We start from the raw sequence: 16,676 nt of genomic DNA, 5'->3' as shown, positions 1-16,676 counted from the left end.
ACTGTTTACCTGCAGTCGGCGCGTGCAACTACACAGCACACGAGCCCTGAACTATCTGTATGAGCTGAGTGGGAATTGCTCCGTGATTGGTCGAGCCTGAGCTCAGCACAAAGGTGACGTTCGATTATAGCCAATGGACGGCAGAATACGTCAAAGAACGCCACAATTTGAACCAATCAGAGATCACCGAGTGATTCCGCACGCTTCCTAGGTTAAAGACCACGCCCCTGGCGCGCGTCGGACCAATCCAGTGAGAGCCACGGGGAAACGTGTGAATTAATGTATTACTATAAACATGAATATCCTATTAGTACATTTTTAAATCCCTCTGGCGTTTTTGTTTAGCGTTCATTTGTTTTGCCATGTATTTATTAGTGAGGAAAAGGCTTCAGGAAAAAACAAGTAATGTCCAGAAATCTGCCAAATAAAATATATACTATAGTGAGAACAGAATAATGATTTTAGAGCATGTATTTGAGATGTGTAGAATAGTACATCACAGTAATAACATGCTTTCTACAGAAATTACAATTATCCTCTTTATCATAGGGGCCATGGATTATGGCCAGGAGTGCCATAATAAAGAATACATCATAGGAATAGAAAGAGGAAGAGGAAAATTTAAAGAAGAAAAAATAAAATAAAATGTAAAAATAAACAATATATAAATATTATATTTGTTATTATTTCCACCTGTATTTAATATTTTTTTCCTCTTTGTATTTCCACATTTATTTTCTTATTCTTTTACAGATTTCTTTTCTTTTTCTGGCACTTGTATGACTCCAAAGTGGATATTGGCTACGAACTCTATTATTAATTATATTAATATTTAATTTTTACTTTATTACTGTCATTAGCTTTTCCCTATTATCTTATTATTCTCCATATAATTATCATCTTCTTTTATAAGAATCTTTGGGGTCTGATGTCTGCTGACACTAGAGGGTGTATTGAGGCAACTTCGCAGATCAACACGAGCAAACGCACCACTTATGTTTTACAATATGTAGGATGATCTATTTCGCGTATATGCAGAACACACAGACACTTCACCGTTTTCTGTGTTCAGTGTTTTATATTTCTATGGGAAACACGAGCAGTTTTAATTAAAATCTCCTCGTCATATATTCACCCCGTGATCATCCGAAACCAATCATGTTTCTGCCCGACTGGTGCGTTTGATTTTTACTCCTCTATGTGCCTGTCTGACCGCGGTCTCAATCGCTCACTGGCCATAAAACAACTGCTGGCACAAAGGGTGAACAAATCAAACACCCCCGGGTCCATGACAGCAGCTGCTGAGCAGTGAAACCTGTACATGCTGTTAGCCACTTAACGTTTATTTTTTTGTACGTTTTAGCGGCTGATTCTTTGAACTAAACAGACGGGTTTGAGGAAGAAGACACTATCTTACATTTAGTGCAATTAAAGGATTAATGCGAGCACCTGATGTGAAGCATAAACCGTTTCATCATCTCCTCCTCCTCCTCCCTAAATGATAGGGAGGCTTCATAGCCCAGAGGAAAACACTGATTGTTTAATAGATCTGCAGCTCATCTTTGTCACTCACATAACAGCCACTGATGGTGAGTGAAAACGTTTCTAATGATGTTAAATCTTTGGTGTGCTGCATCTGAGCTACATGTGATGAATGTTTATATTATTCTTTATTCTTGTGCACAACTGTTTGGTTTTTATATGTCTGGGGAAAATGCCACTTTTCCCCCAGACACCTCTCTGAATGTGGTGTCTTCTGCTGCCATGAATATTTTCTTTTCCTCTGCCATCCCTTCCTGTGTCCCCACCAGGCGACCAGTGCCAAGAGACCATCCCTGCAGGGTCCTGTGCCACCCCCTCGCAAGAAGACCACCCCCAAACCAGAGCTGACAGAGGAGCAGAAGCAGGAGATCAGGGAGGCGTTCGAGCTGTTTGACACTGATGGGTCCGGATACATCGATGTCAAAGAGCTCAAGGTAAAAGTGCTCCAACACTGACCGCAATCAACATGTGTGCTGCTGGCAGCGAGCTTCACTCTGCACCTCTCTCTCTCTCTCTCTCTCACTGTGCCAGGTGGCGATGAGAGCTCTGGGGTTTGAGCCGAAGAAAGAGGAGATCAAGAAGATGATTGGTGAGGTGGACAAGGATGGCACAGGGAAAATCTCCTTCACCGACTTCCTTGCAGTCATGACACAGAAAATGGTAGACATCCATCTCAAGAACATGAACCTTCTCATTGCTTGTCTTTCATTTCTCTTTAGTTTTAAAGTGAGTTGGTTTTGTCAGACAGATTTCAGATTGCAGAATTTAATTTGAGACTATAAACTTGCTCATTTATTAGAATTCACAACATTTTCAGCACCATTTTAAATAATAATACATAGATGTGTGCAGTATTTTTTTGTTCTTATAAAGTTATATTTTCCTTAAAGTGCCTCTGCTTCTCTTTTAACAAAATTGAAGTAACCAGGTGTAACCTAAGCATGTGCAAAAATTCGTATGAGCAGTAGTCCTATTATAAAATAAAATAATAAGTAAGGGACAGTGTACAGTGAGCAGGTCACCCAGGTTGATTCAAGGTTTCATTTCAAGTCCTGTCTGGATTTCTTTTGCAATAATGACCTGCTCATTGTACATTATACCACTTATTAGATGGCTACTTACTTAAAATATCAATAATTTCAGAAAGAATATTAATTTAAAAATGATTTTATTGGTTTTAAAATGATTATATTGCTCCTTCAGAGTCTATGGCGGGACTACATCCATAGCAGAGGTCTGGTATTCAGTCATTACAGACCTTAGAATGCCATAACTGACCAATCTGAATCAACTTATTAACTAAACAGTGTAATAAAATAAAATAATTAACCATGTAATATCACAGTCTGGTGTGGTATCAAGACTTTTGTAATCCGGATATTGCAATATAAATGGATATAAATAGAAATTCAATGCCTATTTATATCGCGATATCCTGCAATCATAAATCAGGATATTCAATAAATTCTTATACTCCTAGGTAAAACTGCTTTCCATCTTCTCTCATTTTAGGCTGAGAAGGACTCTAAAGAGGAGATCTTGAAAGCTTTCCGCCTGTTCGATGATGACGAGACAGGCAAGATCTCATTCAAGAATCTGAAGAGAGTAGCCAAAGAGCTGGGAGAGAACCTCACAGATGAAGAGCTGCAGGTACAGCACGCAATTGTGTAATAAAACAGTATTCAGGTATATTAACGTGTCATTGTCAACTCATCATTTGCGTGAATGCCTTTTCATTTCCTCTTATGTTGTGTGTTTGTGCAGGAGATGATAGATGAAGCAGACAGGGATGGAGATGGGGAGGTGAACCAGCAGGAGTTCCTGCGCATTATGAAGAAAACCTGCCTGTACTGACGGACGTGCGTGACATCAGAGTCAGTGATGTTGAGAGGACCAGTGGTGGTTTTACATGTAATGCTGCTCATATATATCTACTTCTATCTCAGACATCCTCAAAATCCTTATTATTGTGTTGTGCCATACATTTTCACTTAAAATTAGGTTTTAAGAGGGTAGTTTAAATTTTTTGAAGCAGGGCTGTATTAGGTACGTGTCCATAGTCACTGTATTATCGTCAGTAGATGGTGGTCAGTACTCCCCCAGTTTGGAGAAGCAGTGAGCAAAGGTAAGAAGCTAAGAAACGTACTGCTGTGGACAGGGTCAGTAGCAGAATGTATTTTAGCTACCTAAAAAAAGCAATATCAGTTATGTGTATGCTATATTTAGAATATTTTCAGTGCTTTACCTTGCCACTGGACAGCCTTTTACAAAAGGAAAATGCCAAATGTTGCTCTCTTCAAAGCAACCAGACTGTTTTACTGCTCTCTTGATTGGTTAGTTTGTTTTTGTTATTGTGTGATAGTGTGTGTCAGAAAAGGCTGTGTAATAGCAAAGTAAATAAGTGAAAAAATATTTGAAATACAGCATACACTTAAACTGACATTATTTTTTTTAAATTTGCCTTAAATTCCATTTTGTTGCTGACCCTGTCCACTGCACTACATTGCTAAACTCCCTACAACCATACTCCTGCTACTTCTCCAAACTGTTGGCGTGCCGACCGGCATCTACTGCAGGAAATACACTGATTATGGTTGTGTACCTCATAAACCCCCACTTCAAAATATGCAAACTGTCCTTTTAACAATCATGCATTACCTTGAAAGCAAATTGTTTAAGACTTGAGCACAAAGTCTCGTCAAATGCCACATTATCCTGCTTTGATTTGTATGATGATCTACATTTACAGTTGCCAAAAACAGAGAGAAAACTCTCTTTCTTGTTTGGAATGCTGCAAACTTTTCTGAAGAATACACCGATGGTATCAACGGTAATATAAAGGTTGTTGTCAAGAAATTCTCAGTGCCTACTGTAATCCTACAGTGACAAACACAGTACATTCCAATGGTTTGATTAATACAGCGTGTGCATTAAGTTTAATCCATGTGTATATTGTTAGGTTTATACTGGTGGTAACTCCAGCGTTTCATGTCTTGGCTCTTGTATGCTGGCTCTCCAGAGAAATGTACAATGTGAGCAGCTGGTTAACCGCTGATGATTGGTTAGTGCTGTCCGACCTCAGTGCTACCTGTGGATTTGTGCCTGTGCCTCTTTAAAGGGGTGATCATCACAATCAGGGAAGCTGCCCGACGTCTCTGACCTGCACCCTCCTACTATCCTTAAAGCCTGACTGATGGTGTATGTATTTTTCTTGTAGCATTCAGTATTTATCCCTCTGTATTCTTGAATGTTTTATATAATACATAGTGACTTTAATGTGTAGATATACAGCATTTAAGTGTTGAAGGTACAAAAAATTAAATATGTTGAAGCAGTTTGTCCTGTTTTTTATTCAGTATTATGCACATCCACGTGTCCAGTAGTTATCAGTGTTTGAGCAGCTTGCTTGCATCATAAATTCTTGATTTGATTTCACTGTTGCTTATAAAACTCGTGTTGTTTGCCTGTTGTATGCAAATGGATTACAGGAAGATGCTGCTGCTGCTTCACCACAGCATATTGACTCAGCCATCCAACATCAGTAATGCAAACAGTCATCTAAGTTCAAAGCGTGATGCAATACACGATAAAAATAAACCTGCTGTGCCGAACAGAAACATACTGCTCCTCTCGTTCAGGCAGCACAGGTTAAAGGGATAGTTCATCCCAAAATCAAAAATACATATTTTTCCTCTTGGCTGTGGTGCTGTGTACGCATTTAGATTGTCATGGTGTGAAATGACTGACTCATCTTGTAGTGCTCAAAGGGCTGAAATATTACATTTGAAAAAATAAACAGCAATGTCTCTTTCCAGAAATCATGACCCTGTTACCCAAGATAATCCGCAGACCTTGTGAGCAGTTTCACGAAGGAACTATTTTCTTTGTACTGTCTGCTAATCTCATCACTGTGCCGAAGGAAGTGTATATCTTCTTATGGATGAGAGAGGCTCATGCTCGTGACAGCCCAGCCTGTCTCACTGTCAAGTCGTCAAATACCAATGTTTTGTCACACCCCCTCAGCAACTCATACAGATGCAAAAGATAAAAATAGTGGTTTCTCCATGCAGTAGTAAAAGAAATGTGCATGTCTGGTGGAGGTTTGGTGGATGGATGGTTCAAATAAACAGGACTTTCATCCAGAAGACCAGGGTTTGTGTTTAAGGTACATAACATAACGTGCATCATGTGACTTTTGTCTTGCAAGTTGACTCACTGACATCATGTGATTCCCAAAGTTAACCATGTGTTAAAAATGCTTTCTGGCAGTGTCTCAGACAGCCACTAAAGAGTACCTTGTGCATCAGTGTGAGATGCTGAGGGGTATGACAAGGGCAATTGGTAGTCAATGAGCTGAATTGAGAACATGTTGGACAGCCCGGGATGTAAATGTCAATGGTGTCCTCCTCTGCTGAGCTGAGGAAGAGATCCACATTTCTTTTTGTGCAATGATACAGTTAGCAGGTGTATTTCAGTAGAAATAAATCAGATCCTACATAAAACTGCTCACAACAAGGTCTGTGGATAACCTTGAGTAACCATGTCATGGTTTCTGGAAAGAGTCGGTGTTGTTGAGATTTTCAAATGTCTTTATTTGGCACTTTAAGCACCACGAGCCAATTGCCATCTAGTTCCATTATATTGGAAACAAGGCAGACATCTCTACAGCTGATATCTCCAAAACTCAGCAATTCACACAAAACAATCTACTTTGATAAAAAGCACTACAGGTAAATCAAAAATATGTGTTTGTTTTGCAAATGAATATTATTCAGACTTCATCACAGACTTTGCTCCAGTGTGCTGCCTGTCGTGTCCTTTGCTGCAGCTCCCGTGAGCGGTAGCCATAGACCAGAGGGATGAGAGACACCCCCAGGTTGTAGGTAACGGTGGTCGCTATAAAGACAGCATCGCTGTGCATGCTGCTGGGGAGCAGGTAGCTGTCCATGACCACAGGAACAGAGAAGAGAATGGTCTGAGCTACCTGGAGAGTCAGGGTGACCCAAGCTCTATTGGTGCAGAGCAGTCCTGCACACATGTCCCAGCAGAGCAGGCAGAAACATCCCAGGATGGTCAGAAAGCAGAGAGGCACCACCACAGCTGATCCCACAGTGCCATAAAGTATCAGAGCCAACGTCCCTGACAGGCAGGGTGACAGGATGAGAGGTCGACAGCGGGAAAGGGGAAAATCGACCTGGATGGTGCTGAGGCCGATGCACAAAGCCACACTGCTGAGCACAGCTGATAAAGTCCATGTGGCTGCCACAGTTGCTCTCCTCCTTTGAGCACACATCAGGAATTCATAGCGCAGAGGCCACTTGACAGCTACAAAGCGGTCCACTGCCAGAGCCGTGCTCAGGAAGAGGTCCACCTGTGCAAAAGAAAGTGGACGTCAAGTAAATGCGACCCTCAGTTTTGGCTGTTAGTTGCCATGTCAAGATTTTAGAAATGTGGTTTTCATAACATGTGAGTCAGAGCAGGCAGACTTTCTGCAGAGCGTAGAACACAGACTTTTTATAAAAGCCTCAGGTAAAATGAGTCTCGTCTCCTCTATAATTTACTATGCTGCTGTTTGGTCTTATTCTTTCTCTCTCCTGAATAATTCACATGCATCATACTGCACAGAAATTACACAACTCCACGCTGGAGATCTGATCTAATAATATGGGGTAAAGATGAAAAACTCATAATGTTAAATCATTATTATGACCACACACACCACACACAAACTTAATTTCATTGCGAAGTAAGAGATGGGTGTCAGCAATCGACTGTCCTCATGCAAAAACTGAACCTTAAAAGCCCTGTTTTTAGTACTTTTTTTAAAAAAATCATCCTTCTATGAGAGCTCAGCATGGAAAAACTGTGAGCAGATTCAAAAGTAGGAATTTTTTAAACTGAGTCTGTAATCTTTGTAGATACCTTTTCATATGTATAAGTCAAACTATACTAAACTAAAATATTAGCTTTGTTTTAACTTAAAGCTCCTATGAGGTCAAAATCAATGTCGTGTTTTTAGCTATTTTGTTGTGAAGAGTTTTTATCACATAGCTATGTTTTCCACTATACATCAACTATGTGTCAGTATTTGGTCCAACCAACACAAATAAGTCATTTTGTAGATATTATCTGGTAATTTAAATATTTCACAGTTTGTCTTTTCCTGGAAAATAAACTTGTTGATGACTCATTCTGCGCTTTGGGGTGTACACTAAATTTATGTCCAATGAAACACTTCTATAACGCAATTCAAGCATAAAAGGAGAATACATCCACTTACTGGAGCAGACTACAGTGTTTCTGGGGACCAGGCCTCACTGTACAAAAGCACGACTTCATAACTTTTGGGGTGAAAATGGATCGTATTTTATGCAGAAAATACTTTTTTGATTCCCCTCTGATGTTCTCCAGCTGTTCAGCCTCAACTCTCAGCAGAGTTTCCTGATGGACAGGTAGCTGTAGCAGTTTAATTGCTGCTAAAGTAGCTGACTGTAAATGTTAGTTGCCGTTGGCGGGCAACAGAACCGGGCTCAGCAACCTCTCATTGATCAGATGGTCACTGGGACAAACACAACTTCTGGGACTGAGGGGGATTACAGTATTGAGGTTGTTTATGGAGTTTCATGATGGAAAGATAGCTCTACTTGTTGCTAAAGTGACTTAGCTAACCACTGAATGTCTTTAGCTTGGTTAGCCATGACTCAGCTGCGGTGTGCTCAGAGGCTTGGTCCTGTCTGGCTGTGTTCAAATTGACGAGGGGAACGTAAAACACGTTAATTGCTATTGGCTGCTAGCCATTTCATGGGAACTTTAATAAGTTACTTTTACACAAAACTAATTGTTCTGTGGATTTTGTGACAAAAAGGACAAATAAAAGCTGATCACACAGTTAATATCAATGATTTACAAACCAGTGAGCAGGCCTGGATAGCTGCACAGAAGATCAGACACTGGATCGCAGGTATGCCTTCTCTGGATCTTAAGAGAACATCTTTGATTGTCCAAAGGAGCTGCTGAAATAATAATTATTATTATTATATCATCATCATCATCTCTGTTATAAAGAAAAGCTGCATTGGAATGGTTTCATAAATAAATCTGTCCAGTCAAAAAGTATGGACCTACAGTACCTGGAGGTTGTCACACAAGAGGAGGTGTGTGAGGAGCAGGAAGCGAGCGTGTCTGAGGAGGGACGGGGGGCCGGACGATGACCAGGAGTAAAGGAACACTGAGTACAGTGTTCAGGGAGCAGCTCACACACATGCTGACCATGTTAACCAGGTAGAAGATGGTGGAGTTGATCTGTGTCTGGGCCTCGAGTGTTGTCGCATTGCAGTTGATATCCATGGCACAAAGCTTCCTCTGATCTGCCTGCCAGATAGTCTTGTTTCCTAATAAAAAAATATTAGCACATAATGAGCTTAAAACCCAACTAAAAAACACTTTTACTTCATTTCAAATGGAAAAAAATGATGTGATACAGTCACCCTCACGCATGTTTGAGTTGCTCCTCTCTCTTGACCATTTCCAGCATGACATGGTACATCAGACACATGGTCAGGAGTCACTTTCACTCTGATGGCAACTGACTCTGCCTGTTATGTGCCAGCATTACAGGCTGTCCATTTACTCAGCTTCACCATGTCAACTTGTCAGACCTCAGGCTTAAAAGCCTTGTCCCTGTGGACAGTGATGTGTCAACAGCCAGTATTTGCTATCAGGATTACATTTGCTTATTTATACAAAAGTCAGGGACAATAGTAATACATCTGTACCGAACTGTATTCTACCTGTCAATATTTGCCTGATAGCAGAGGCACAGTCATGGAAAACATAATGCAATCTGCTCTGGCGCACACACATATTACCATATTTCTACAAAATATTTAGAGAGATGCTTCAAACTTGGAGCAAAAAATAGTCTCTTTACTCAAAAATAATTTTGTAACTCAAACACTTTCTTTGTGTGGAAAAATAAATTAATATGAAGGGAATGTAGCTTTAGGAAATTAGGTGACTATTACATGAAAAGTATGAACCTTGTAAAATCGAGGTACAGAAACTGGATTAATAGATCTAAACTATTAATTATTCAGGAATAGATTTCTTGTTATAGAAATATTTGTATATAGATATCCATACATAAAGACATGGTTCCTTCACTGTTTCCAACGTGAAATTCAAAAATTCAAGCACTTTTCACCGTGCATTTTCCATTTTTTTCCAGCACTGGATAGTTGCAGTAAACTCCATGTTTATATACATATGTACTAAAAATAACGGTTTCATTTCATCACAATAAATCAAATGTTACAGTGCTATAAACAAAGAAAACTTTTTCATGATAGAAGGGTGACAAATTAAAGGAAAATACAAAGTTTCAAAACATGTCTAGACTTAGCATACTGTATAACCTGCCTAAGCTAATGTAAAACAATCACAAGACAACTAACATCAATGTCATTCAATATTTTTTTGTTTGTGTCCGTTAGCCTCTGGATCATTATTCCATCAGAATGTCAGATCAGACATGGCTGGATATAATTACTGTTTAACCTCGCATTTGCGTATTCTGGAAGACAGACACAACCATCACTCCCAGCGGGCACAGAATATGCAGGACAGCCATGATGTGTACGCCTAGATAAAAAGCAAGTATATCTCTGATCTTACCATAGCTAGATGTGCAGAATCGCAAGCAAGGCTTAAGCCATCATCTTCATTTTGAGCAAAAGCTGATTCCTGACTTATTTCTTTATGTAAGAAGCAAACTTTTCAGTCACAGTGATTTGCTATTAAAAATGACGATTTCAAACAGTTTAAGCACTTGATCCAAAGACCGAGCAATTTTCAACTCTTGAAAACACTGCAAAGATGTACAATTTCCATTTAATGTCAGACACTGAAACTTTATTTAGTCCACAACAGGAAAATTTCATGAGTCAAATATAAAAATATATAGTACATTGGACCTTCCTTAAAAAAGACACACACACAAATATGAACTTGCTGTTTAGGCTCAGTTTTTCCAGTTACAGCAGATCTGGTCTATAACTACTGATGAACACAAATATGAAATGAAAAACAGACAAGTAGATTTCATATTATTAATCACAGCTGCTCGTTTGATTTAAGACTAGTTGACTGAGGTATTTCACATAATTTCCTGTGGTTGCGCGGTTGAGTTCATGGCTGTAAGGACAGTGAGCATCAAGATCTCAGCTTTCACTGAGTTTAGTCTTGGAGGCGAAGTCAGCACTAAGTTTACGCATCACTTCTGCGTGGCTTTGACCCACTAGCTCCTGTCGTACAGTCCCATAGTTCTCTTTGACAAAGTTGGCAAAAGGTGTGGGAGCACGTGGCTTGGAAGGCGTCAATAGGACCAGTTGTCCTGTGCAGAGGGCGCACGCGAACCTCTGTGTGTCCAGTGACTTGGAATGACGCCCGATCCTGTGAAGAATTATGGTAAAGTGTAAAGATTAACACACCAGTCTATAGATGCAAGGTTAATAATAAAGAATCATGTGAGGTTGAATCAGTGAGACGTACGTATTCTGGCAGCGGGTGCACTGGTACTTGAATTTGTACTTGATGTCGTAACTGTGGCAGCGGGTGACCATGGGTAGCTCGGGATGCGCTACGGTGGCCTTGCGAGCATAAAGCTTCCAGAAATTCCCATGACCATCTCTGACGCCATTAATCAGCCAGGTTGCAGCATGACACATCTCATGAATCAGTGTGTCCCTGAGACGATCTACGAGGGCGCAACAGTGAGAATGCGATGAAGACATTTAATCAAATATAAACTGACATAAAATTTTTACTATGCATGTCAGGTGACACCACATATATTTACATTGAGGGACTTGGAAGCAGACACAGTTACTTCAGTCTATCTGGATAACTAAAGCGTTACCTGCAGAATCACAGACTTTCTCTGACAGTTCAATGCGGGCATAACGGCTCCCTCCACCTCGCTCCTGCCCCGTGATACAGTATCCAGCTGTTTTCCGCATCTTCTTATTCCAAGTCACTGACATATTAGTGGGGAGCTACAAGTCATGTCAGACAAGGAAAAATAAAACATACTCTGTTAAAAAATTAAAAAATGTTAAAATATCTAGACATTTATAAAATATGTAAGAAGAACAAAGAAAAAAATGTTGTTAATCACCTTACTGTCAAACACACTGGTGTTGTACAGCTGGTAGAGTTTGCTGGTGAGTTCCTCCTTATTCTGCTTAAAATTGCGGCCATAGTTGGTGCCAGGGTTTGATAAGGACTGCAAGAAACACCCTGGGGTCTTACAGAAAGCTACCCTAGAAGGAAAATAACAGGCTGAATTAAAGACGAAAGTGAGTGATGAACAAACAAAGCTTAGAAAGGCACACTATAAGGAGGTTAACTTTTGAAAAAGTTTGTCCAAAATCCAAGTCAGTATATAAAAACTGGTCAACAGATGTACCTGTTATGCCATTTAAATCTGACAAAAACACCTCAGTCAAAGCCTGTGTAGACCCAGTGGTATGTTTATAGGCCTTTTCTTTGTAATGGCATGTTTCATATTGCTATCAGTAATATTCACTACTTTGCTTGGATTTTTTCTTTTCTCCCCCTCTCTTTTTCGGTAATTTTTTCTCCTTGTCTCTATAAACTTTGTATTTCATTGTTTTGCATTCCTATGTCCTTTTTGAATTTAATGAGAAAATCTTATACATTGTTAAAGTAGTTGTTTAACTACATTTTGCAATGGTCTGCTAGTAGTTCAACTACATTCATAGTGCATAGTGGCTCAAGTAGTTAAATTACTTATTGCCTTATTTGTGTAGTCAACTGAAATTACAGTTTTGGGCCATGAAAGGAAATAAATGATTTTTTTTTTTACATTTTCATTTTTACTATAGCTTCTTTACTTACTGGTGGACATTGTATACAAAACAAAAGCAGACATTCCTAACTCTTTCCCATGAATAGTGTGTGACTTTATTTCTTGGTTTATGTATGATCTATGAATAAGTGGTAATAAGTGGTTACTCAAACTAAAATGAGTGGCAAAAAAAACAATACAAAACAAGAAACCGATGTACCTGCTGGTGGGGCCATGTCTGGGCTCTGTCTGACTGACTGGAGGCTTCAAGATGGTGGATTTTCCTGGCGTCTTCACATGCAGAGGTGTTTCTCCTAATGATCTAGAGGCTGGTGCAGGTGTTGTGAATCTCTTTACTGGAGGAACTGACACAGGCGGCTCCTTATTACATTCTAAATTTAAAAATTAAAAAACAATAATTATCAGCTTCATAACTAAATGAAAACTAAATGTAGAGACTGTTAAAATGTGATGATCCACATAAAACAGTTACCTTGTGTGGTTCTAGGTGAGAATGAAGTGGCAGTGTTTTTCTTTTTCAGTCTCTCCAGCAGTGATGTGAACTCCTCTTCAGAACTGGTCTCATCCAGTTTAGACGGTGCTGAAAAGGTGCGTCTGGGAGAAGCCAGTGATGTTAGAGTTTTGGGTGGAAGAAGAGCAACAGGAGACGAAACAGGCAGCAATGGCGAACTCTCCTCGTCATCATTGTTCTTGTTAGTCTTTGTTGTGGGTTTAGGTTTTGAGTGACGAGTCCTCCAAGTGCTCTTGACCACAATGTTATCATCATCGTCGCTGTCACTAACAAAGACTGGGGAGTCACACTGATACAGCGGTCTCCTCGATGGACGCTGGGCGGCCGGAGTGTTGCTCTTCGTAGACACTGCAAAAAAGTGGATACAAAACAACACCGTTACGCACACACAGTTCTGTGTAGCTTCTTTTTAAATATAATAGAACATCAATGCTGATTAGGTCATTCAAAATTACCTTTAAAAATTGGTTTTGTCTCAATAAAGTCATCATCTGATGAGTAGTCATCCACTATGAAGTTTTTGAGGCTTTAGAGCAGACAAAGGTAACACAGACATTTTTTAAAACAAACATTTCCAGACAGTGATAAAGCATTGTGAGGAAAAGAATACATCAAAAACTCACCTATCTTCACTCCCACTCTCTGATATTTTCTTAGGCTTGGTTTTAGGGGTTTTCACTCGCTGCAGAACTTCAATGTGCAGAACGAGGATGTGTCAGAGAAAATAAAAATGTTTCCCTCTTCATCCAAGTAATGTTACCATTTGATTTAACGGTCACAGATAGAAGATAAATACCACTTACATGTCTCAAAACTGCCGTCATCATCTGAGCTCACCACAACAACATTTGAACTAAAAAAGTAGAAAAATGGTTTAGAAGTTAAACAGCCATGACCAAAACTTTGATGGGACAAAGGAGAGGTAAAACTGAAACCTGAAACAAGACACGAAAATATTTCCAGTGCATTCCATTTTCATACCGGCCTTTCTGTGCAGTAGTACATGGTTTCTGTGAGGTAGGTTTAGCATTCGGTGTAGCCCTTCCCACAAGAACTAGGGAATGAAAAATAACAAATTAGTTTATGTGCCAGCTGAGTCACACAATTTAACAATATACAATATTCAGACAATGCAACTCACACTGATCAAATTCATCATCACTCGACCCGATCAAAGACTTATTTCTGTAAACATTGCCCTTGGAACACTGGTTCTCCTTCTCTGCATCTTCTTCACTGTCGGAGAGGGCATGCTGGACGGATGAGGCTGATCGATGACCACTTGTGGCAGCATGGCGAGCCTTGCCAATACTGCTTATCAGCTAGAAACAGTGAAGACAGACAGATCACCATTAGACCCTGACATCCCCAATGATGCAACTAACAATAATTTTTTGGTGAATCATTTTTTAAAAAGAAAAAAACAAAAAACACTCTGCAAGTGTTCCAAGTTGTGCCTCAATTACTTGTTATATTAGACCCCAATCTATAGAGATACACTTTTTACCTACTAAGCTATCTGCCATTAACTGATACAACAACTTCCACCCTTTAGATATGTGGCTTTACTTGATTAAAAGTTGCTGTCTTGCCCTCTGTGTTTTAAGACTAAAATTAAAATATCTCTAAACTAAGGACATGTTCAGTTAGACAACTGTTACTAGCTCACTTAATTGCTGACTGTCTTATGTTAGGTTACAGCAGGTTCATGGTCCAGAGAAAGCACCAACTGTACGTCATAGAATTCTGGGAGACAAAACTATACTGTATACTGGATATCACTGTAGAGCTATTTGATTACTAATTAATTTATGCAACAACATTTTGTCGATGGACTTAAAATTGCATTTTTACATACTTTACTTAGAGTATAATTCATTTCATTCAATTACTATGGAATCTGGATCTGTATGTGGATCAGTGATGTCAGTCCAATATCTTATGACTGACTTATATCAGTATTGGCCACAGATGTGAAAAATATAACTATTATATCTATTGCTTTGGGAGCTGCTATCAATGGGATCAGACCCAAAAGTACAAATCCAAATATATACAGTTTCCTATGATATATGATAAAATAAAGCATTAAATTCTCATATTTAAAAAGCTGGGACCAGCAAACTTGACATTTTTGCATGGAAAAAACTGACTACGTCAATGGATTTATCCCCCCCAAAAAATGGTGCAGATTAATTAGCTGTCAGTCGACCAATCGATTAATAAACTAATTGTAGCAGCTTAACATTTAAATATATGCTTGTGAGCTGGTCTTTCTCTTAGTAACATATTATTGAAATTAGCCGGCAAGTTATCAGAATTTGAGAAAAACTGTCTATGGTGGTAACATGGTACTGTTTGCAAGTTAGTGATGTGTGCAACAAACCTTTTTTTCTGCTGCATCCAGTTCTCCCTCATTAGTCCAGCCCATCTTTTGAGCAACTCTTTGAAATAATTTGCAGGTATCTTCATTCATAGTTCTCTCTGCGGTGTGAAAACTGACACAAACCAACATGGCAGTCATTTAACATTTAAAGTTCAGCACTAACGTCAAACCTATGATCTAAAAGCAAATAAACTGCCAATGAAGCCACAAAGTAAGAAATGCTGAAAATAAACCAGATCACATTTTTCAGTTAAGGTGAAAACTATATTAACAGGAGGTTATAATGCCACATAACAGTTAACGTTAGCTTACTGTAGCTCGAACCGTTAGCATTACCATTAGCTAACCCGTAACTTGCAAGCTAGCTCTAACTATATTTGGACTCGAGCTATTTTTTAACTGGTTCCACGTTTTCTGTTAGCATTCATTACACGAACCTCCAGTACTCCATAACTTAAAACATATTTGAAGTGAAACGTTACCAAACGTGCTTTTGTTGTTGTAAATAAGAGCCAGAGATTCACACGGAACTAAGGGAAGGCAAATTCAAATCGTGTGCTCCATTGAATCGGAAGTTGTCATATGATAGTCGACCAATCAGAACAGGCTTTAAATGACGCATTGACGTTCTGTTCACGCCCATCACCGAGCACTACCGCCACCTACGATGTGCGAGTGTGCGCCCTCTTGGAATTAGCATAAGTTTGATCCAGCTAGAAGGGAACCCCAGATCCGCGACAAATCTCGCGTGATTGAGCGTTTTAATCAGACATCTTTTCCTAGCCCTTACCAAGTATTATCTTTCTCAGAACTTACACAGGTTTTTAGTAACAGCTTTGTCTAATTGTAACACATAATTAGTTTGATCGACGTGCATGATGAGGTCAGTCTTACAATTATCGCGAGAGTTTCGTAAATCAAGAGTTCTCTTTTATATAGGGCCCATATTGACGGAAATGACGGAATCCAGGCACTTAAACCATTTCCATTAAATGCTCCGCTATACTTATATTTATATGGAAAATATATGGACAAAGCATAAAACATGATATATTGTTTTTATTACTAGCAGTATAGTGGTTAAAATTTACTCGCCAAGCTACATTAAAATGATTCAACATGTTAATGCACAACAATCTAACAAAGAACAGTATGGAGCTTTCACAATAATTAGCATCTTAACTTTTAAACAAACACAGCTTGATAATTTTGAATGCACAACTCAGACTTTGGCACAGTGATGCAGCTACATTTTACAAAAGACAAAACATGTAAAGTCATGCTTTATCAGTTGTCTTACTTAGTACCATGGACAGCACATTTACTCCAAAATATACAACATATCTATG

General features: G+C 39.2%; 2 protein-coding genes and 1 pseudogene across 3 annotated transcripts; 1 reads left to right on the top strand and 2 right to left on the bottom strand.

Moving 5' to 3' along the window:
• Positions 1–1,283: 1,283 nt before the first annotated feature.
• cetn2 (centrin, EF-hand protein, 2) lies at positions 1,284–4,880 on the top strand. Its single transcript, XM_084719402.1, has 5 exons — positions 1,284–1,589; positions 1,812–1,976; positions 2,074–2,202; positions 3,055–3,192; positions 3,307–4,880. Exons 1-5 carry the CDS (start codon positions 1,587–1,589, stop codon positions 3,394–3,396), a joined length of 525 nt encoding a protein of 174 aa, XP_084575528.1. The 5' UTR covers positions 1,284–1,586; the 3' UTR covers positions 3,397–4,880.
• Positions 4,881–6,299: 1,419 nt separating this feature from the next.
• LOC146327022 (uncharacterized) lies at positions 6,300–8,889 on the bottom strand (annotated as a pseudogene).
• Positions 8,890–10,430: 1,541 nt separating this feature from the next.
• On the bottom strand, positions 10,431–15,931 carry gcna (germ cell nuclear acidic peptidase). Of its 2 annotated transcripts, none has more exons than XM_084719400.1 (13): positions 15,810–15,931; positions 15,328–15,425; positions 14,083–14,263; positions 13,923–13,995; positions 13,745–13,794; positions 13,565–13,631; positions 13,397–13,467; positions 12,903–13,289; positions 12,630–12,801; positions 11,717–11,861; positions 11,459–11,594; positions 11,092–11,296; positions 10,431–10,992 (listed from the first exon to the last, which is right to left on the bottom strand). In XM_084719400.1, the coding sequence occupies exons 2-13, from the start codon at positions 15,415–15,417 to the stop codon at positions 10,761–10,763; spliced, it is 1,809 nt and encodes a 602-aa protein (XP_084575526.1). In that variant the 5' UTR covers positions 15,418–15,425; positions 15,810–15,931; the 3' UTR covers positions 10,431–10,760. The 2 variants fall into 2 exon arrangements, with proteins under 2 accessions (XP_084575526.1, XP_084575527.1); XM_084719401.1 differs by having other exon boundaries at positions 12,630–12,774.
• Between the last annotated feature and the right edge of the window lie 745 nt (positions 15,932–16,676).

Source organism: Lutjanus erythropterus, chromosome 5, assembly GCF_056507025.1.
Source record: "Lutjanus erythropterus isolate fLutEry1 chromosome 5, fLutEry1.hap2, whole genome shotgun sequence".
Taxonomy (NCBI): Eukaryota; Metazoa; Chordata; class Actinopteri; order Lutjaniformes; family Lutjanidae; genus Lutjanus; species Lutjanus erythropterus.
The sequence above is the reverse complement of the archived record's forward strand: the minus strand, read 5'-3'. Positions and strand labels throughout refer to the sequence as shown.

Excerpts from the sequence above, each read along its gene's own strand:
- cetn2 (XM_084719402.1), top strand. Across the intron at positions 1,977-2,073 it reads TCGATGTCAAAGAGCTCAAG|GTGGCGATGAGAGCTCTGGG; the intron begins GTAAAAGTGCTC and ends TCACTGTGCCAG. Across the intron at positions 3,193-3,306 it reads TCACAGATGAAGAGCTGCAG|GAGATGATAGATGAAGCAGA; the intron begins GTACAGCACGCA and ends GTGTTTGTGCAG.
- gcna (XM_084719400.1), bottom strand. The coding sequence starts at position 15,417 with ATGAATGAAGATACCTGCAAATTATTTCAAAGAGTTGCTCAAAAGATG. Across the intron at positions 13,795-13,922 it reads ACTACTGCACAGAAAGGCCG|TTCAAATGTTGTTGTGGTGA; the intron begins GTATGAAAATGG and ends CTACTTTTTTAG. Across the intron at positions 10,993-11,091 it reads TGCACCCGCTGCCAGAATAC|GATCGGGCGTCATTCCAAGT; the intron begins GTACGTCTCACT and ends AATTCTTCACAG.